At 36.3% G+C, this 18712-nt stretch overlaps 1 protein-coding gene across 5 annotated transcripts in view; it reads right to left on the reverse strand.

Annotated features, from left to right (window-relative positions):
• Positions 1-18712, reverse strand: part of LOC117399484 (transmembrane protein 108-like) — a 145029-nt gene that overhangs the window by 49636 nt on the left and 76681 nt on the right. For 4 of the 5 annotated variants that reach the window (XM_059022667.1, XM_033998704.3, XM_059022665.1 and 1 more), the window contains one exon: positions 14055-14140. In XM_059022667.1, the coding sequence (XP_058878650.1) occupies positions 14055-14094 (40 nt within the window). In that variant the 5' untranslated portion in view covers positions 14095-14140. Of the gene's footprint in view, positions 1-14054; positions 14141-16516; positions 16894-18712 lie in introns of those variants that run through there. The other variant, XM_059022666.1, reaches the window with a different exon arrangement.

Consider the following 18712-nt stretch of genomic DNA (forward strand, 5'->3'; position numbering starts at 1 on the left):
ATATAAAAACTGCAGGATTGTGGATCTCAATAATGATCAATAATGCAGCGATTTGACATATTCAGCCACCATTGTTTATTTTGCACTCAACGATATACATAGATACAGAAGTGTGTTAAAATGCAGATCATTTATTTTAGTTGCTTACTTACACACACATAAAATACAGTTCTCATCCACAGATATTAAGATCGTTGATGCAACATAACATTAAGACAAAACAGTCAATAATATACTAAACAATTGCTACTGTGCTGCATACAAATCAAGGATTACTGGTATACCCGGTAGCTCTTCCATTCTGAGTGCAGGCTATCAAAAAATAAACCAATTTGCCACATTTTAGGCCTGCTTTTCATATGTGAAAGCGCAAAGGCCCCTTAAACCGCAAATGTGAACGGGGTTGCAGACCTAAATATGCGACGGCCCTGAGGCGGCCCCTGAGGCGCCCTGGGCCAGCTGTAGTGTGAACGGGGTCTAATATAGATTGTCTGAAGATGCTTTCGCATGATCATTGATTGGTACCGAAAAATGGAATAGGCAGGAAATGTCATCATGCAATTAACATGTTTTTAACAGGTTACTTTCCATTTTAAGTGATGCCCGTCAGCTTACAGCATGTTAAAGGGGGATTACTATTTACCATACTTAACTACTTCAGAAGGAAATTCCTGTTTCTGCAATCAGGGCAGCTTCTAAACAAAACTCAGAAAAGATGATTAGTGGGCTTAATTTATTGTAAACAGTCAAAAGATATTTAACACATTTCCTCACTTTTAATAGTAACAGTTTATTCAATGTCGGGATCATGACTGCTTGTATGGGTATGGTAAGAGGTGATTAAGGACTATTTGGCCGCTGGTCCCACCTGTTAAGGGAAGAAGAATAAGCCAGCGCCCTCAGCAGGGTGGACCGTGATGAAGCCATGCCCCCTGCCCCGTCACCTAACCCTAACCCTAACCCTAACCCTAACCCTGCATTAAGGTGGAAGTTGGGGAGAATAGTAGAAAGTGGCTAAAAAAAATCCTAGAAACTGCATTAGAAAAAATTATACAGAACAAATACCATGTCATATTAAATAGTAAGAAATTAAATATATTGAAAAAAATAGATTCTATGAAGTGACCATTTAATAAATTGAAATATTGAGATATTTAATGTTTTCATACAGGAAGGGCCTGGTTTGCAGATTGGACACTGGAGGATAGCATAGAGATAGAGATAGAGATGGAAAATGGAAATCAAAGAGTGACGATGCAGTTTCTTAGGCAGAAAAGGGACTGGATTTGCAGCAGTAATCAGCAATAAAATAGAATCTCAGAATTTGATATTATTGAATTGATATTGTGTTATGAAATAAAATTACAAAGACAATTAGATCATTTATTCACAAAAAAAGGTTTGAAAGTAAAAGATTCCACTCTGAAGAGTCTCTGCATTCACTTTCAATAGATCAAACTTTGCCAAAGTGAAAATAAAAACCCTAGAGCTTCCCCGTAGCTTGGAAGTTGGAAGTTATTCACAATTTTTCCATACTGTCCCAGTTTAAGAACTTAATCTGGTCACCTTATATATGAGTCAGTCAATTTTCCATGGAAACACACTCCACTTCCTGTTATAAATGTCTATTAGTTTAAAAAACAAACATTATTTGATTTATAGCAAAGCCTTATCAGGTTATTGCTACAGAGTTACTTCTGCCATATATTTGGAAAGCAACACTTAAAAAGAGTTTTAGAGCTCTAAAAATAGGAAGTGCTTTAACAACACATTACAAGCCTATAAACCTTAACTGCTTGTGAGAAGTTCCTGTACAGCAAGATCATCTACCCTGGGGCATGCAAGCTCAGTATGATAAAAATGAGTGAGTTGTCTGATAAAATATAAAGCAGGCATGCTGTTCCATTTGTTATTTAAAGAGTATGATGGCATATGTCTTCTCAGAGGTGGTTTTCAGTTCAGAAACATCCTACACCAGGGGAATGAAATTTGTCAGGCATGCCACCCACACAGTGCCACAACCACTTTCCTTCACTTAATAACGTGGTGCTAGTGGGAGGCGTAATAGGAAACTCCACCACTGTAGCATGCAAAATGTTAGGGACTGACACTCTGGAAAACACTCTAAATGACAATCTAAAACAGTATTTACTGAGTCCTATTGCAATACACACAGAGCAGGGTGGGACAAATCACTTTGTATGCTGGTGGCCATTTAGCCACTAGCTTTCAAAACCTGGTGGCCAAGTGAACTTTTATGGTGGCCAACATTTTCAAACAGGGACAATATGAGGAGACGTGTATATGTTACACACACGTTGCTTTTGCATGCATTGTTTTTATTAAATGCCAGGGAACTATTTTCTGTGTGCATAAAATGCCGGTGAGTGAAGTATATACATACAATGCCAGGAAACAATATACATAAAATGGCAGGAAATAGAACTATATTAATCAAATGCCAGGGAAGACCACCCTGACACTGATTCAGTTAACTAGAAAATATTAGTGGAAGAACAAACTTCAGTCCAAATGCGACTCTGACAATTTTGCACAGCACAATGCCTTTTCCCCTGAGAACCCTATTTTCAGTTCATACATCATTTTATGATTCCCTGTTTCAGGTTGGAGTTCCTGACAGAAGTGTAACAAAAGTCCCCGGACTCACTTGCTTAATAGCTGGCATAAATGTCTGTGTAGAAATTTAAAATGCTTTTTCCTGGTGAGAATCATATGAACTCTAGAGACAAATGTCTCATAGCAACAGCCCCTCTCTCGTTTTGTGTTTTAATCCAACATAATTCGAGAGTAACTCTTACAGTAGTTATGATTACATAAGAAGGCTCATACACCAAATGCAGCAGACAGATTGCTTACCACAACAAATGACTGAGACAATTCATCTCTTCAAAACTGTTGCCAGGAAAATAAATCTGCTTTTGAACTGTTAAAAGCTAGATTTCTGAAGTTTTAGAAATCTGTAGTATTTTCAGAAGCAGACCCAGTGGTGGAAAAAGGAGTAACCATCTAAGCAGAAACAACACTATAGAGAATGAACACCCACAATAGGATACAAAACAAGTAAGTTATGCAACATTATTAAATGGTACAGGATGTAAAGTATCTATAAATCTCCACAGCACTGCAACATCTGACTCCCTTACAGCAGCTAACAAGCATATTTCCAGTTTATGTTCTGAAAATATTTGTGCCATAAGAGTTTAGCCAAATAAAAGCTTACATCTACCCTCTAACCTCAGTGCTTTTATGCAGTACAAGGGTCACACAAGCTACTGTACCTGAAATTGCCTGCAGACAAGCCTGGAACCGGTCCTAGATAGGCATAATAGGGTATTGCTCTGGGTGTATATGAAGTCACAACACAACCACATCAATGGATTAGACATGGCAAGAAGGCTTTCAACTAACTACTGGTCATGCTCTTATAAAGACACACTAAAAGCTAACCTTTTACTGACTGACATTTTAGATCTTTTTCAAAGGGTTTTGTGCTGCACTGACAGTGTTGACAAGCTCCTTCTTCTATTTAACAGAGAAAAAATGGCCCAGCTGCAAAATATCTTTTAACCATACATCATGGGTATAATTAGAAAAAAACCTTTATTTCTTTACTACTGCATATATTAACTACTTTTTGACACCACTTGAAGATAACTAGCTTCAATCCACAAGGCATTGACAGTGTTGTATGCTTTTCATAGAATTTGATGGTGGCCAATCAGACTTCTCAATCAGGTGGGGCTTTCTGAAATGAAGCTTAGTGTTACTGTTTTCACTAGGAACCAGTGAAGTGTCATGGAACAAAAACGGCAAATGAAGTTTGGCTGCCAATAAACAATAAAATGATGACCTTCGACCTCTACAAAGCAAAGCTGTTATGAAACTGTGTGTGATTCTGATTATTAAGGGTTGACAGAAATGCATGGTCTGTATCTTTAAAAAGAAAGCAACATTGCTCAGTATTTAGACCTGTAACAAGAACCAGGTTTTAAGTCACAGCTAAATCACTGAATGTCTGTTTAATGTTTCTGAACAAGTTGTTACAGGTCTTTTTTGGCCCCTACTCAATGCAATATATTCCATTCAATTGAAATAGACTCGGTCGAATGGTTTTCTTTTTTGTGTCCTATTGAAAATACCAATCTCCTCTCCAGCAGGGGGTTACTAAGATTGAGTAGCTGAATCTGGTCTCCATGGCATTTTTGTTTCCTAAGGAAGTAGTAGTCCTCTTTGCAGGTTACAAACTGGCCCCACACTGGATACTTCATACTTGTACTCCCATTAGGAGTAGAAAATCATAGCTTACTGAAAGGATAGTACAAGTCTAGTAGGTCATTTTCATAGCATTGATTTATACAGAAACATTACAGTCAATTAATTCCCAGCAGTCATCTTAACAGTTATCATCCAGAGGATGACAATATTTAATTAACACTATAAACAGAGTCAAATTCAGATAATTCTAAACTCCTATTGTACCTCATGGCACCACAATAAAACACATCTCAAAAGCAATAGTCCCTCTTGTCATACTGAATACTTTTGACTTTCCATAACGGTATTTGTAAATTAAACTTGCAAACATGAGTATACTGGCTGAACATAACTGCCCATAAGGTATGACTTCATACTGTATGGCCCTTATACTAGGATATTTTACTCTAATGAAGGGGCATTGTCAACAGAGCTTGAAGTAATTCTAGCAAACACAATAATTCCAAAATTAGACATTTTGAACTTCCGGACATCCATTAGCTACATGGGCCTTAAATGTGCAGTTTTGAAAGAAACACATGTTATACCACACATGTATTTTCATTTTAAAAAATGATATCTGGTACTACTTTAGGTTAAAGAAAGCTCTAAGTTGTTATGCTTATTCTTCGGTTATCTGTTTGCACTTGCACATACAGGGTCATTTCGCCTCAGCAGTGTCTTCTGGGTCAAAGAATGTTACAGGCTAAAAAAAAAACTGTCGAAAGAGGAAGCAGCTAGTTATTGACAGGAAATAGAGGGAAAGGGGAGGGGATAATTTATCTCTCCATGTGAAATGACCCATGAATTACAATGTTAAAAGCATGGCTTATAAATAGAGCTTTCTTTACCCTACTGTACCAGATAATCAGGTTTTGAAATTAAAATACACGTGTGCTATAATAAGAGTGGAGGGGGGGGGGGGGAAATTGCATAACAGTTCCCAGATAAAGAGATGCCCTTGCATTCCATATTATTTAAATATATCTATCTTTCATTGTAAAATTATCCCGAAATTTCTGGAAGACATAGATACTTAGGCACCCCTCCAAAAATCTTCTGTTTTAACAGCAAAGCAAAGCTGGCATGTTTGGTGTGCTTAGAAGACAGTTTATATATTGAGGATCTCTTCCAGCTGGAACACAGCCCAGGAGTTATGCACCTGGGACTTCCTGCTGGAGGCACAGAATGAACATTTAGTTTTGCAGATATGTGGTCTGAGATAACGGGTTAATGCCATAATGTCTGTTAGATTGTAATTACTGTAAACAAAGTGATAACATCAACAGGAATGGGCAACATGATGTCGCCAGTTTGTTGCTATATAAGAACAATAAAGGGACCAGGAATGGTACTTGAGAAACTGCAGGCTTTTGAGTTTAGAGGAATTAGCAAAGTCCTTTTATATATACCAGGAAGAGTACCACCCATGAATGTAATTTTGTAGATTCTCAGGGGGACCCAAAATTGGTCAAAAGTATTTGGTTGGAAAAGGTTATGCAAATCTGCAAATCTTCAAAAAAAAAAAAATTCTATTAGCTTGCGGCATGATTGCAGTCTCTATGTATCATTTCTTGCCCAACATTTTTAAATCAAATCTCACTTATTTAGTGCCACCACACTCAGCTCAAGCAGAAGATCCTCCAATTTTCTGAGAGTAGCACTGTTCAGGCTTAAAAGGCAAGAAGATAAGTTGCGGTCGATGAAACAAAGGCCTAATGGGAACAAGAACAGAGAAGGCTCCAGCTGGAAAGAGCTGATTGGACCATGCTTGGCTTGTCATTAGTTACTTCCCGACTATTCCCAGAGATTCATTTAGTTACTGAAACTAAAATACTTTATTAGAATAGAGCTGTCTTGGAGGAAGATAACAGTCTGCAATCATGTGACTGTTGATCTCTCGAAGAAGATCAATCTCAGACAGTCATAAGTCAGAGGTCAGTTGTCACTGTTCTACTTCTTCTGAAGCCGCTTGGGCAACCTGGTTAGCGTACCTTTTAAAGGAAGCCAATAGAGGTGACTGAAGTTTAGAGGGACATGACATGGTTAGAAAGGGATCACAAAGAATCATCAGCTGCAGCACAGGTCTTTTCCTCTTCAACCATTGTTACTGTAAATCCAGGTCTTGAAAAAAAAAAAAAAACAAGAATACAGACCTGATGTCTAAGGATATACTCCTCATGGTGAATAATACAACATATGCACCAAGAGTCTTGCTCCAGAGAAGATTTGCTTTTTGTGTGTATGTGAGAGGTGGGGGGGCTTGTTCATTAATATCGCATTTGTATTCTCGCCACAATCATGCCATTCCATGTTATTTATATAATTGTGACAGAGAGCGAATTAAGGTATATCAGGGGATGTGGGCAAGCAATCTGTTCCTTTGTTATGGTTACGGAAAGACCTGTAAAGGACGTACTGCTGTAATAAGAAACCTTGAGTTTTTGTGTTTTGTTTTGTCTCTATTAAACTGTCGCGCTTGTCATTTATAGAAGGCTAAACTCCAGGAGCTGTAGCTAAACAGCCAGCAAACAAACCTGGACTACACTTCACCAATGTGCATCGCTGCGCATAGCCAGTATTATTATTTAAGCAAATAATAAAGCTTGGTTTTTCACCATTGATTTGTTGTTGGATTGTTATTACTGAGCTCTGCATCACCTCTACACCAGTGCACTGCAAACCACTTTGCCGCAATAATACAAATATAGTGTTTTCACCACACTGACACTTGTTCATTGCCAGTCAAATGTTTATGTTTTCAGCCATTGTTTGAAAATAAGCATTTCATGTCCATATAAAGTACTGCAGCTGGCAGCATATGTGACATCATGATGTATGATGAAGTGTGTATTCTCAAGAACCCAGCAAACCAGTAATGATTTTTTCCAACAAAAATCTATTTAAAAGGTTTCAACAAACACACACACACACACCTGTATAAATTGGTTGTCCTTCACATGGAATTTTCTTTGGTATACAAATAGAATCCCTGAAATGTATCCTGAAATAAATAAAAGTTGCATCTTTCATGATGGGAAAGACATCAGATGTGGCAGATTTGTAGAAGACTGATTGACTGTTTCAAAAAGAGTGATAACACTGGGCCTTTCTTTGCTACAGATTTCAACCTAAACTTCCATAATGGAAACAGCAGAGGAGAGTGTGCATACCCCTCTAAAACAGTTTAAATATCTTTCAGAAGTCATCTTGGTCTTCTGGTTTCAGTCCTCCCAATCCTACACCCTACTCCTAGGTTATGGCAGGTTTTTGTAATTTAGAGTTCACTTTGTTCTTTTTATGAATTTTCCTTTCTTTTCCCCACCCCTTGGGAAGAGGGAAATGGGGGAGACAATACAGATAAAAAAAATCACAACAATACAGAAATACAACATAATAACAAGACAAAAACAAGAATATTACAACAAGATACTATAAACTACTAAAACTAAAATATCAAAGAAAGAATATACCTTAATTGAATGAAAGAGCTTCCTGCAAACATGCAATATCAACCTTTTTTTTTTAAAAGATAAGCACTGTGCTCTTTTTACAGGATGTAAATTTCAGGAATTAATGACAACACTACCCATCAGCATTCCCGCTAAGCTTTTTAGATACTGAGAAACTTGCCGTTTTGTCGGAGAAAGGGTAAATTATCAGTGAGAAACCTTCGGCCACGCATTAACCCTTTTAATATAATATTTTTGGAAACAATATTCCAACACAGTATCTCAACAATTATACAATTTGCTTTAAATTTAGACAAGACATTTATTGAAGCCTGTCTGAGATCTTATCAAAAATGCAGCCCTGCCAGTTGTTATCATAGATATAGACTGTATGCTTAACTAAACACTGGCGTCTGCACTGCCTTTAATTGTAACCATCTTTAGGGCTACTCATTTTCCATGTTTGGGAATAGCAAATTCTGTTTTAAAAAAAATGGCCAGTTGTTTTTCCGCCCACTTTTTATCAACATATTAATAATTAAACATGGCACTTGAACATAAATATAATGTTGATAGTTAAAATAAGTAAATTAATAAATATTACCACAATTATTTATTCTTATTAAAGCCAAGATTTCCAATAAGACTGTTGTTGCTGTAAGTAAAGCACTTGAAGGCACTTCAGACCTGTCATAATGTTCATAGACATCACTTGGCTCATTGCTGGCATTAAAATAAGCAGGAAAACCTAAGACTTATATTACAACCGTTCAGAAAAACAAATGTTCAGCACTGTTGTGAGAATCATATTTACAGTCTTCCACTAACACAGTTCAGTCTACAAATGAAGGTGTTTTGAAAATACCTGTTTATCTTATTGCTGACATTACAATAACAATAAAAAATATTAAACAGTTTAGTAACAGTCCAGCAATATCATGTGAGAGCAATCTTATGTACAGTACTCCACAAATTAAGTTTTACTGGTATTACAATGACCAGGATAAAATATGAAACACTGATAAAAAAAGGCATACTGTTAACTGACTTGTTGCTCTACACAGGTTCAGTGTTGTGCATCACTCGATTGTAATTTAAATAGCGCCCCTTTAATGTAAACACATAATTAATCCTCCCAATTGTTTCTTTGCCGATTCTGCCTTGTTAAATTTAGCAAATAAACAAGAGGTGTGTCTCCGGACAGAATGTCTTTATGAAACAAACGGCGTGTCGTGTAGTGACTACCATACACAGTAAAGCGATACATTTCCTTTGAACGTATAGCTAGAAAAATTGCTTTCACCTCGTTTCTTAATCGTCAGATAATATAATGTAATTAAGAAACGGCCATGGTTTAATATTGCTAATTATAGCGTATTAAAGGCAGGAAGCATGTAATAAACTAAACAATAATTAAACTAGCAATTAATTTGGCTTACTTCGGGAAAGCCCCGCCTGAGCGCGGTACAGTTCTCATAAAACAAACGTTAAAGATTCTTAAGTTAACTCTTAAGTCAAGGTTCTGCCTATTGAAAAAAGTACCAGCGCTTTTCTGGGTCGACGACACCACTGCTGGCAATAGGATCTTTTAATGGTATTGACTCCTACTCAGCCCTGTCTTTTACTGAAACACCATATTTTTTTCTTGGTTGGTGCAGCTGCCCTGTTGAGTTTCAGCAGAGACACGTGAGTGAAGTCACATGATGAATAAACTCAACTTGCAAAAACAAAAAATGATATGTCTTCTTCAATTACTATATGATACATTTAAATGTGTATTTTCGACTCTAAATTAATATTTTGATTACATTTTTACCACAACATTTTACAGCGTTTCAAAATGCCTGAGATGATGGTATTTCTGAATTGGTCATTTTTTTTTTTTAAATGGAAACCAAATTATGAGCATTGTGATTTTTATGCTTCTAAACAATGCAGAAAGATGTTGCTTCACTGATTAGTATTCAATTATATGACAAGTTCAAAACCGCAAAACCAAACCACGCAGCACCGAGCAGCACTCTCTAGAGGCAGAATCGCCAGACGTCTGCTTCGCCCGCCCTGTATCAGTAGATTCGCTGGTGCCCGAGCAAGCTCTGCACTAATGTGACGTGCATTTTTACAGAGGCAAATCAGAGAATCAGCTGCAAGACAGACGCAAATATGCTTATGTTAATGCTTTGTAATAATGCTCTCAAAGTGATAGGTTTACCTCAAGATGTTGGAGTCTCGGTTAAGGTTCATATTTATGATAATAACTTGCAAAAGTTAGTAAACTGAAGGCTGTTGGCAGTTATTGCGAAAAATGTGTGCATTTTAGCCTTAGAGGGAACGCTGCTACCTATGGTCAAAAATAGAGATAAAGATCAGGGAGAATGAATGAATAAAAGATATAGCACTCGAAAATATGGCATGGAGAAAGATCCCCGACTCGGCACTCATCATATTAGCAATATCCTATAGGACAGCAGCATAGTAATGACAAAAACACAGCAAAATAAAAAGAGATGGGAGCATGGTTACAAAAATTTAAGGTGATAAAGAAGAGAGCCAGAGGGAGCACACTACATATCAGAAAGCTCAAGCCACAATTAACATCTGTACTCCCTCTCGCTCGCAGATTCCGCTCCCTATCTACCCCCAATCCCAAATGCAGCCTCCCCTTCCCTACTTCCACCTCCTTAGCCTCCCCCCCCAATACCACAATTGTAAAAACCATAGTAAATTAAACTGAGAAGGGAGCGTTGTTACAAACATTTTGAATGATGAAGAAAAAAGCCAGAGGGAGCACACTGCATATCAGCAATCTCGGACCACAGTTAACATATGTACTCCCTATCTATCTACTATCTAAATCCCTTAATCCCAGCCTCCCCTTCTCTACTTCCACCTCCCCAACCCCCCAGTCCCAACACGTTTCATTTCCATACCGTGAATGTACAAAAAATAGTAATCCAGAAAAAAGTTCCACTCCAGTGACATTCTGCCTGACAGCCAGCTGTTTCATACAGGAAGCAATATCAAAAACCTCCTGTATAAGAGCAGCAGTCCCGGCTATGTTTTGAATCACAGGCCACAAAGCCGTGCCAGTTGCCCCCCGAACCGACCCACGGAAAGTGCGTACAACCCCCGCCAAGCGGATGTCCCAATCACCAGGGTCAAGCGACCTCCCTACATTAAACAGTACACTAACGACTGGTTTCAGAGATGTTGAGTAGCTCTAATTGTGGATTACATTACCCAATGTAACATCAGGTAGTCCAAGATTAGTGCTAATCAGGGACAGTGAAACCAAACAAACACTTCATTCAACTACCACTGAGATTAACCTTGTATTATGGGGCCACTATCCTTACAGATGTTTTTTGCCATTTGTTGCTCACTGTCAAGGCATGTCTAGTAAAAGACAGACAGACATGATTAATTAATAAGGGTTCTTATAGTTTGTGAAAATAAATAGTGTATATATTTGTTAAATCATTTTGTGAAGTGTTTATATTAATATTCATTACTTTAAACATATCTTGTTGTCGTGATAAAATCTCTTCCAGCAAATAACCCCCCATGAGGCTGTTGCTGCCAATCAGTGAGATTAATTTTACATTTAAATGTTGTTAGTCTATTATATTCTGGCTGTCTTAATGTCTATAATTATGTTTCAAGTTTTTAGCTGTTACAAAACAAAACATGAAATGGTATAATAGTTAGAAATGGATCACAAAAAAATCATCAGCTGCAACACAGGCCTTTCCTCTTTAACCCAGAATAAACCTAAGAATATACTGCTCTTGTTGATGACTCTCTTTCAGTAAGTAAAAAATAAAAACAAAACAAAAAGCTAAACGGATTGGCCTTCTATTCAGATAAAAGGTGCAATTAAATGATATTTGGGTAACTGAAAGAACAGCACTGTAGTACATCTTGATTTATCCTTGGGCCAAGGAAAGGAGTCAGCCTTTACACTGTACAAAATGTACTGAAGTCCAAGGTGTTCTTGTCAATAAACTGGTTCTAAGAAAACAGTGGATATTAACTGGGTTTTTATTGGTCTCAGTGCAGCCACTTATGGAATTACAAATCACAAGCATGTTACTGTACCTCAATGAGTTACTAATGCTTTCATCAAGGTTGATGATAGTTTGCTGGCAACATTACATTCCTAAATAGATACCTACAATAAATAGGTAGTCTAAGATTTGTGCTCATAGGCATCAATGAAACCAGCCGTAAAATGTGAATAGGTGGATTTTTAAAGGTTCCACATATATTTGTCACAAACAGATTTTTCACAGATATGTTATAAATATTATCTAGGAATTCTATTATTGTAATATGCAATAACACGTTTAGACAACTGTACGACTATCCTTCCTTTCTATCGTGTATAATATATGACATATCTCCTAAGAGGTAAGGAATAACAACTAATGGAGGCTGTCTTCCATGGATCCTCTTATAAGCAATGATAAATGGCATATTTCACTGACCCCCGCTGTGAATTTTATTTATAATGTGTCAGTTTAATGGTTTAATGGTTTAATTAATGTTTTATTTGTTTACATGTTTTGGTACTGTTTTATATAAGAGTGGCTGCTTCGCACCAGACAGTCGTATTGATTGTGGTTTCATACCATTCATTTATCAACTGTATTGTGTTCAGGAGGCCATTTGATTAATGCTTACGTCTTTGTCTTTGTTCACACATGTGTTCACACATATTCTCTGTTGCTTGTGAGCAGCAATGGGCGGTTTTTATTAGGGCATCTGATTTCTAATTCTTTTTGCTCCAGCACATTCTTTTGTGAAAATGTTATTTATTTTATCTTCAGTAATGATAAAATGATGTTGACTGTAAATGGTATTTGCCTGATAGTCTAATGAACTATATATTTTTCAGCAACAGCAACAAAGAGACACAGCTGATGAAATATAGAAGGAGTTTTTTTTCCTTCTTCCGAAAGAGTCAACAAATATGTTAAAAATCAAAATACAAACAGCTGAATTTGGAGAAATTGCATGCATTTTCCATTCTCATTAGTCATTTGAATGTTCCTTTTTCTATTCCTTAACCACAGTCACATTTTTAAGTCATTGGGTTTGCAGTTTAAGGGCTTCTGTTAGAGGCAACCTCGCTTGTATGTGACCTGACTTCCATCTGATACAGAGAAATGACAGATGGCTGTGTCACATAGATATCAGCGTCTACTATATGTTTCATATAATTAAGCACTGGACAGGGGTAGGCTACCATCAGATTAATTTATTTATTAGAGAAATGTTGTTGATTCTCATGCCTTGGGGTGTGATTAGAATGCCTCCTGTCCTGCATCTACAATCTCCCTGGGCCATAATAATGTGGTTACTTCACGGTCTACTCTCATTGGCTGCTTATCCATGCTTAGAACTGTGCTGGAAGGCACAATTGCCATGGTAGGGTTCATATTTGATTCTGTTATTCTGAAATGTTTTTCTAGTTATGTTTCAATAACAGAAGTGGCCAAGACAAAGACATTTCACATTTGATTGATTATTCACATTTATTTTGAAGAGGAAACTGTATTTATTAGTTGAACAATGCATTAGAGTATCAAATAGTATAAATAATTTTGATAGCAGAAATAACCCTTTGTGTCATATCAGAAGTGACAGCTTTAAACATTTAAGTTTGTACAAACAATACACAGATCTTCTTGGAACCAGGTATCACTCCTTTGTTCTGGAAGATAATTTAGTAGGGTTGCTATTGCTGTTATAGTGCTTAATAAAATAGCTTTTTTGTGTTACACGAACAAAATGATGTATAACAACATGTGAATATTTGTTTGGATTGTTAACAAACATTCAAACAATAAAACAAAATAAAAGTTACAAAGGTATACTCTCAAGTGTTTTTTTCCCCTGTAATTCCCCAAGACAGTGAGCACTTCTTAGTCTGATATTATTACTTCATTGCTACAATTTAACTCTGGCTCCACTATACACTTCATCTTGCAGGGTCACTGGCACATCCAACACCAGAAACAGAGGAAAGCAGCTATAGCCCAACTGGTCTTTGCTGCATGTTCAAGATAAAGACCACCCTGTTACTGTCATGTTACAAAATCATGGCGTATACATGACCCACAAATCAATTAATAATCCTATAATAACTGTAATGGCGAAGAATAGTAAACCATCCCAGGACAGTATGCATGTATGTTATGCACTGCTTGTAAAACATCATAGAAAGCCAATATTGAACTAGCTGGCTGCCATACTTATGCTCCATAGACCTTTGGAACAGTATTTGAAGCTGATGTGAAGAGGCTAAATGCATGCTTAACTTACTAAGCAGTTGGCGATAGAGGACCTGTGACCTTTTCTTCATGGTATCATCTGAACCTGCTTGTCCTCCACTTTACTCATGATTCTCTCTGGGGGGGGGGGGGACACAAAATCAAAATAAAGACATCAGCCAAGCAGTTAATAGTTTGTATCAAAACATTACAACAAACAAAAAATATAGCAGAAAATATAACATAAGAGTGGCTGTGAAATGGAGAAACGTTTATCCAATTGTCATTAAACCTGGTATTAACATTATAAAGTATAGGTTATTAGGAGTATCAGATTCTGGGGATTTATGGATGTGTTTGTCTGTCCATTCATCCATCTATATGTCTATTTTTCCATATATACAGTATGAAGAATTGCTTATCAAATTGTGATTAAACATTATTTTGCAAATTATTTTTCTCTACTTTTTTCATCATGGTCATCAACTTTTTTTTGTCACAATGGATGAAAATGTTTTCTTTGTAAATGAGTGACCATTCCAAGCCTATACTTTATAGGACCCCATGGTGTCTTCTGAAAATAAAATGTAGGGCCAGTCATCATGTCAGCATATCATCATACAAGTTGAAAGCAAAATAATGTTTCACACTTCGAAGAGCATGTTTTTCAGAAAGCCAAACCTCAAAGGCTGATTATTAAGTTTAACAACCATCTGTTAGCTTTGTGAAGTAGTTCAGAAAAACACAGCTAGATGTTTATGTGGTAATTATCGAAGAAGCCAATCCTCCCCACAAAAAGGTCAACCCACCCACTGTCTGATTTCATGTTAAAGAACATATATAAACTTCCTTCCCCCTATTCACACCTACAATACAATACTTCCGTTTATGGAAACAGTAGTGTTGTTGTTCTTTTTGATAATTTAGTGGTCTCTCCAGGATTGAAGAAGGGTAGGGTTTTGGTGCTATTTTATTTGATGTTTTCCTATTATTGTAGCACAATATAAGATCAATTATTCTACTCACAACAACACAAACAACTGTAGGAGCATAGATTTTGAAGAGCAGCAGTTACTCAGACTTCAATTACGCAAGAAAAGGGAGCCCGACGAGAGGCAGAGCATGGGGAGAAAAATGGGCCAAAGTGACAGAACGAAGCAGGGTCAAGCATCCTTTTGTTTTCATCTACAGAGAACACGAATTTATACTGTTTATGATCAAGTCTCCTCAAAAACAGTTAACCATGGTTATTACAACTTTTCACAAGAAAATAAAATATTTCTGGTGTTCACTGCCTGGTTTTAAAGTTTCACAACGCCATTATTACACAATGATGTTCAATTGTTTGTTTACTGTATTCATTCACATTTAATCCTTATGTGAAATTCATCAGAAAACAAATCTTGTAAAAAACTTTCCACGACATTATACTGCACGCAGGACAATACAGCATCGCATCACTCCATCTCTTTCTTTTAGCCAACAAAATATGACCCCATTTGAAGGATACAGGAGATTCATCACTCATCACTGCATATCTCTGCTAAACATTCACTTGGTATAAATCTTCCTGATTTTCTCTCTGGAGCTTCAGTTCCCTTTCTATCTAAACAGCAGACTTTTCCTTGGCTGTCACCAATATATGATGATGTACCACAGTGTACAGTAACCCAATGAAATAATGATGCTAATAAGCAGGGCACAGTACATAGAATTTTTTTTTTTTTTTTACATTGTCATAACCTCTGTACTCTTACTTTTTATGTTTGCAATTATTCTTTGAGGTTTTTTTAAAATTATTTAAATACTATGCGTTTTTCAGTTTTTGATATACTTAGGGTGCTTTGACCTGGATTCAAGAATTCTCCACAATATTTGATAAATTGCAGTAAAAAAACAGTCAGAATGATGGACCGTAAACTGTAACTTGAACATTTCATTTGGAACTACTTATTCTTTAGAAAAATTACAGTACAGTAGAGGGTATTAATACATTGCATTAAATATAAAAAATTAACTTAATATTGAATTCTGTAGCTTTAAGGCAGTAAAATCATATCCTGAGAAATTAGTTAAAAAGCACATCCTGGCGAGACCTCACTGTATAGAGTATTTCACAGTTCTCATTACCTCTTGTAAACATCATTAAATCTAAGGATAAGTGACTGTATAAGAGCAAGATGAATAGCAGTCACAGTTTTAATAAACCACATCCATGTTATCGATCATAACATAACCCTGGAAGCCAGCGATCAATGTACTTCTTAGTACTGTTTCTTATCTTACCCTCAGGTTGAGAAACTTTAGAGCTAAAAATAAATTGACATAGAATTGAATAATGAAGGTTGTGAAAGAAGCATGCATTGAAGCCATCATTTTAAAATTCTTTGCTTATAAAACCATGCTACAATCAGATTATAAAAATAATTGATCGATTAATCTTGTCTACCCGAGTGCAGTACCAAAAAATGATGCACAAAAAACAAATCTTGAAAAAAGGCAGAGAATACTTACTGGAAAGTAAACTCAATATTTCACAATGAAGAAAAAAAGACTGCAACTTAATGCTTGCTCATCGGTGCTTTCCTTTCACAGCAGAACTACAAGTTGATTGTTCTTTTTATTCAATGTATTTCTTCCAAACAGTATCACAAAAAACAAACATTGCATTTAAAGTATTTTGTGTCCTCCATTTGCTTTTATTATGGCTTTCACACATTTATGATATTTCTTAACCAGTATGTTACATCTTGTTGGTGAAATCTGAGCCAATTCTGTCTTGCATATTTCCTTCAGCTCAGACAAATTGGATATGCAATGCTTGGCCACAGCTTTTTTCGGATCAGTCCAAAGCATTTCTATTGGATTGAGATCTGGTGATTGCAAAGGCCATTCCAGAACTTTTATCTTTATTTTCTTCAAGAATTCCATCGTTGTCGTGTTGGAAGATAAACCGTCTGCCAATCAGCCAATGAACAAGATGGTATCATTGTACTTTGTAGAATATTTTGATACATGGCTGTAGTAATTCGATCTTCAATCACATAAATGTCTCCAGCCCCTGAACTGCTAAAACACCACCATACCATGATCAAATCACCTCAATGTTAAACCATAGGTACAATGTTTTCTTCATTAAAGGCTTTCCCTTTTTTCTCTCCAATTATACTGTGGTTCATTTTTTGGAAAATATATATTCGTCTCATTGGACCAGATAATTTTGTTGAAGAATGCTTTGCAGTGAGGTCTACATGCATACAACTTTTCTGTGTTCAGGTGCCTTTGTTCAGTTCTTTTGTGCACCATTAAGTTTTAAGTCCTTGGCTGTTACTCTTGGATTTTTTTTTTCTACCTGCTGTACTTTTTTTGGTCGTCCACTTCTTTGAAGTGTTTCAGTTGAATTTGTTCTGTGGTGCTTCTTGATTATTTCTCTGATTGTGGATTTTGGTATTCCATATTTCTTTGATAAATGTTCTGTAGATATTTCCTTTGTTGTGGTGTTGAAAATAATTACCTCTTTTTCTGGCTATTGACTTTATAATGCAGCTTAATTACTGTGTAATTCATTTTCTATCAATGAATATATTTTTAAATTAGTTCTATTACATTTTTACAAACTTATAATTTAAAGGTGCAAATACTTTTGTCATGAACAAATATTTGAAAGTGCTTCAGAGTTTTTTTTTTTTTTATTAAGATTGTTTGTTAAACGACCATAAATTGTGTATTTTGGTATTTGTTATATCAATTAGTATCTAATGTTGACCAAATGCTTGTAATTAACATGTTTTCTTGAATTATCTTATATTAAGTGCAGGGTGCCAATACTTTTTCCTGTATATACAGTGGTTTGCAGAAGTATTCACCCCCCTGCAGTTTTTTACATTTTGTTGGCACCTGAGCGTACTCCACAACGCTTTCAAATTAGACTGTACATGTAGAATCTACACAAACTACTCCACATTGATAAAGTTAGAAAAAATGCATATAGAATATAAATAAGTAAGATTTACAGAGAAAAACAGATTAATCTCAGTTAAATCAGCTCATGTGCAAAATATTTGTTTGAAAGGTCAAGCACAAAGCAGCATCATGTTATGGGGATGCTTCTCTTCAACAGGGACTGGGAAGCTTGTCAGGATAGAGGGGAGAATGGATGGCGCAAAGTACAGGCGAATCCTTGAGGAAAACCTGTTTGAGTCAGCCTAGAATCTGAAACTGGGGAGGAAATTCACATTTCAGCAGGACAATGACCCGAAGCACAAAGCCAAAGCCACAATGGAGTGGTTGAACAAGAAGAGAATTAATGTTCTTGAGTGGCCCAGTCAAAGTCCTGACTTGAATCCAATCGAAAATTTATGGAGAGACTTGAAGACTTAAGGGACTGAATACTTATGCAAGCAGTAAATTTAATTTTGTACATTTTCTTTGCAAGTTTTAACATAGAACACTACAGTTTTGAATAAAACAAGTTTGTTTGAAAAACTGTGCATTTGTTATTTGTAATACAACAAAACTTTGCAGGGGGGTGAATACTTAAGAACATAAGAAAGTTTACAAACGAGAGTAGGCCATTCAGCCCATCTTGCTCGTTTGGTTGTTAGTAGCAACCAAACGAGCAAGATGGATTATTGATCCTTATTGATCCCAGAATCTCATCAAACAGCTTCTTGAAGGATCCCAGGGTGTCAGCTTCAACAACATTACTAG

Source organism: Acipenser ruthenus, chromosome 4, assembly GCF_902713425.1.
Source record: "Acipenser ruthenus chromosome 4, fAciRut3.2 maternal haplotype, whole genome shotgun sequence".
Classification (NCBI taxonomy): domain Eukaryota; kingdom Metazoa; phylum Chordata; class Actinopteri; order Acipenseriformes; family Acipenseridae; genus Acipenser; species Acipenser ruthenus.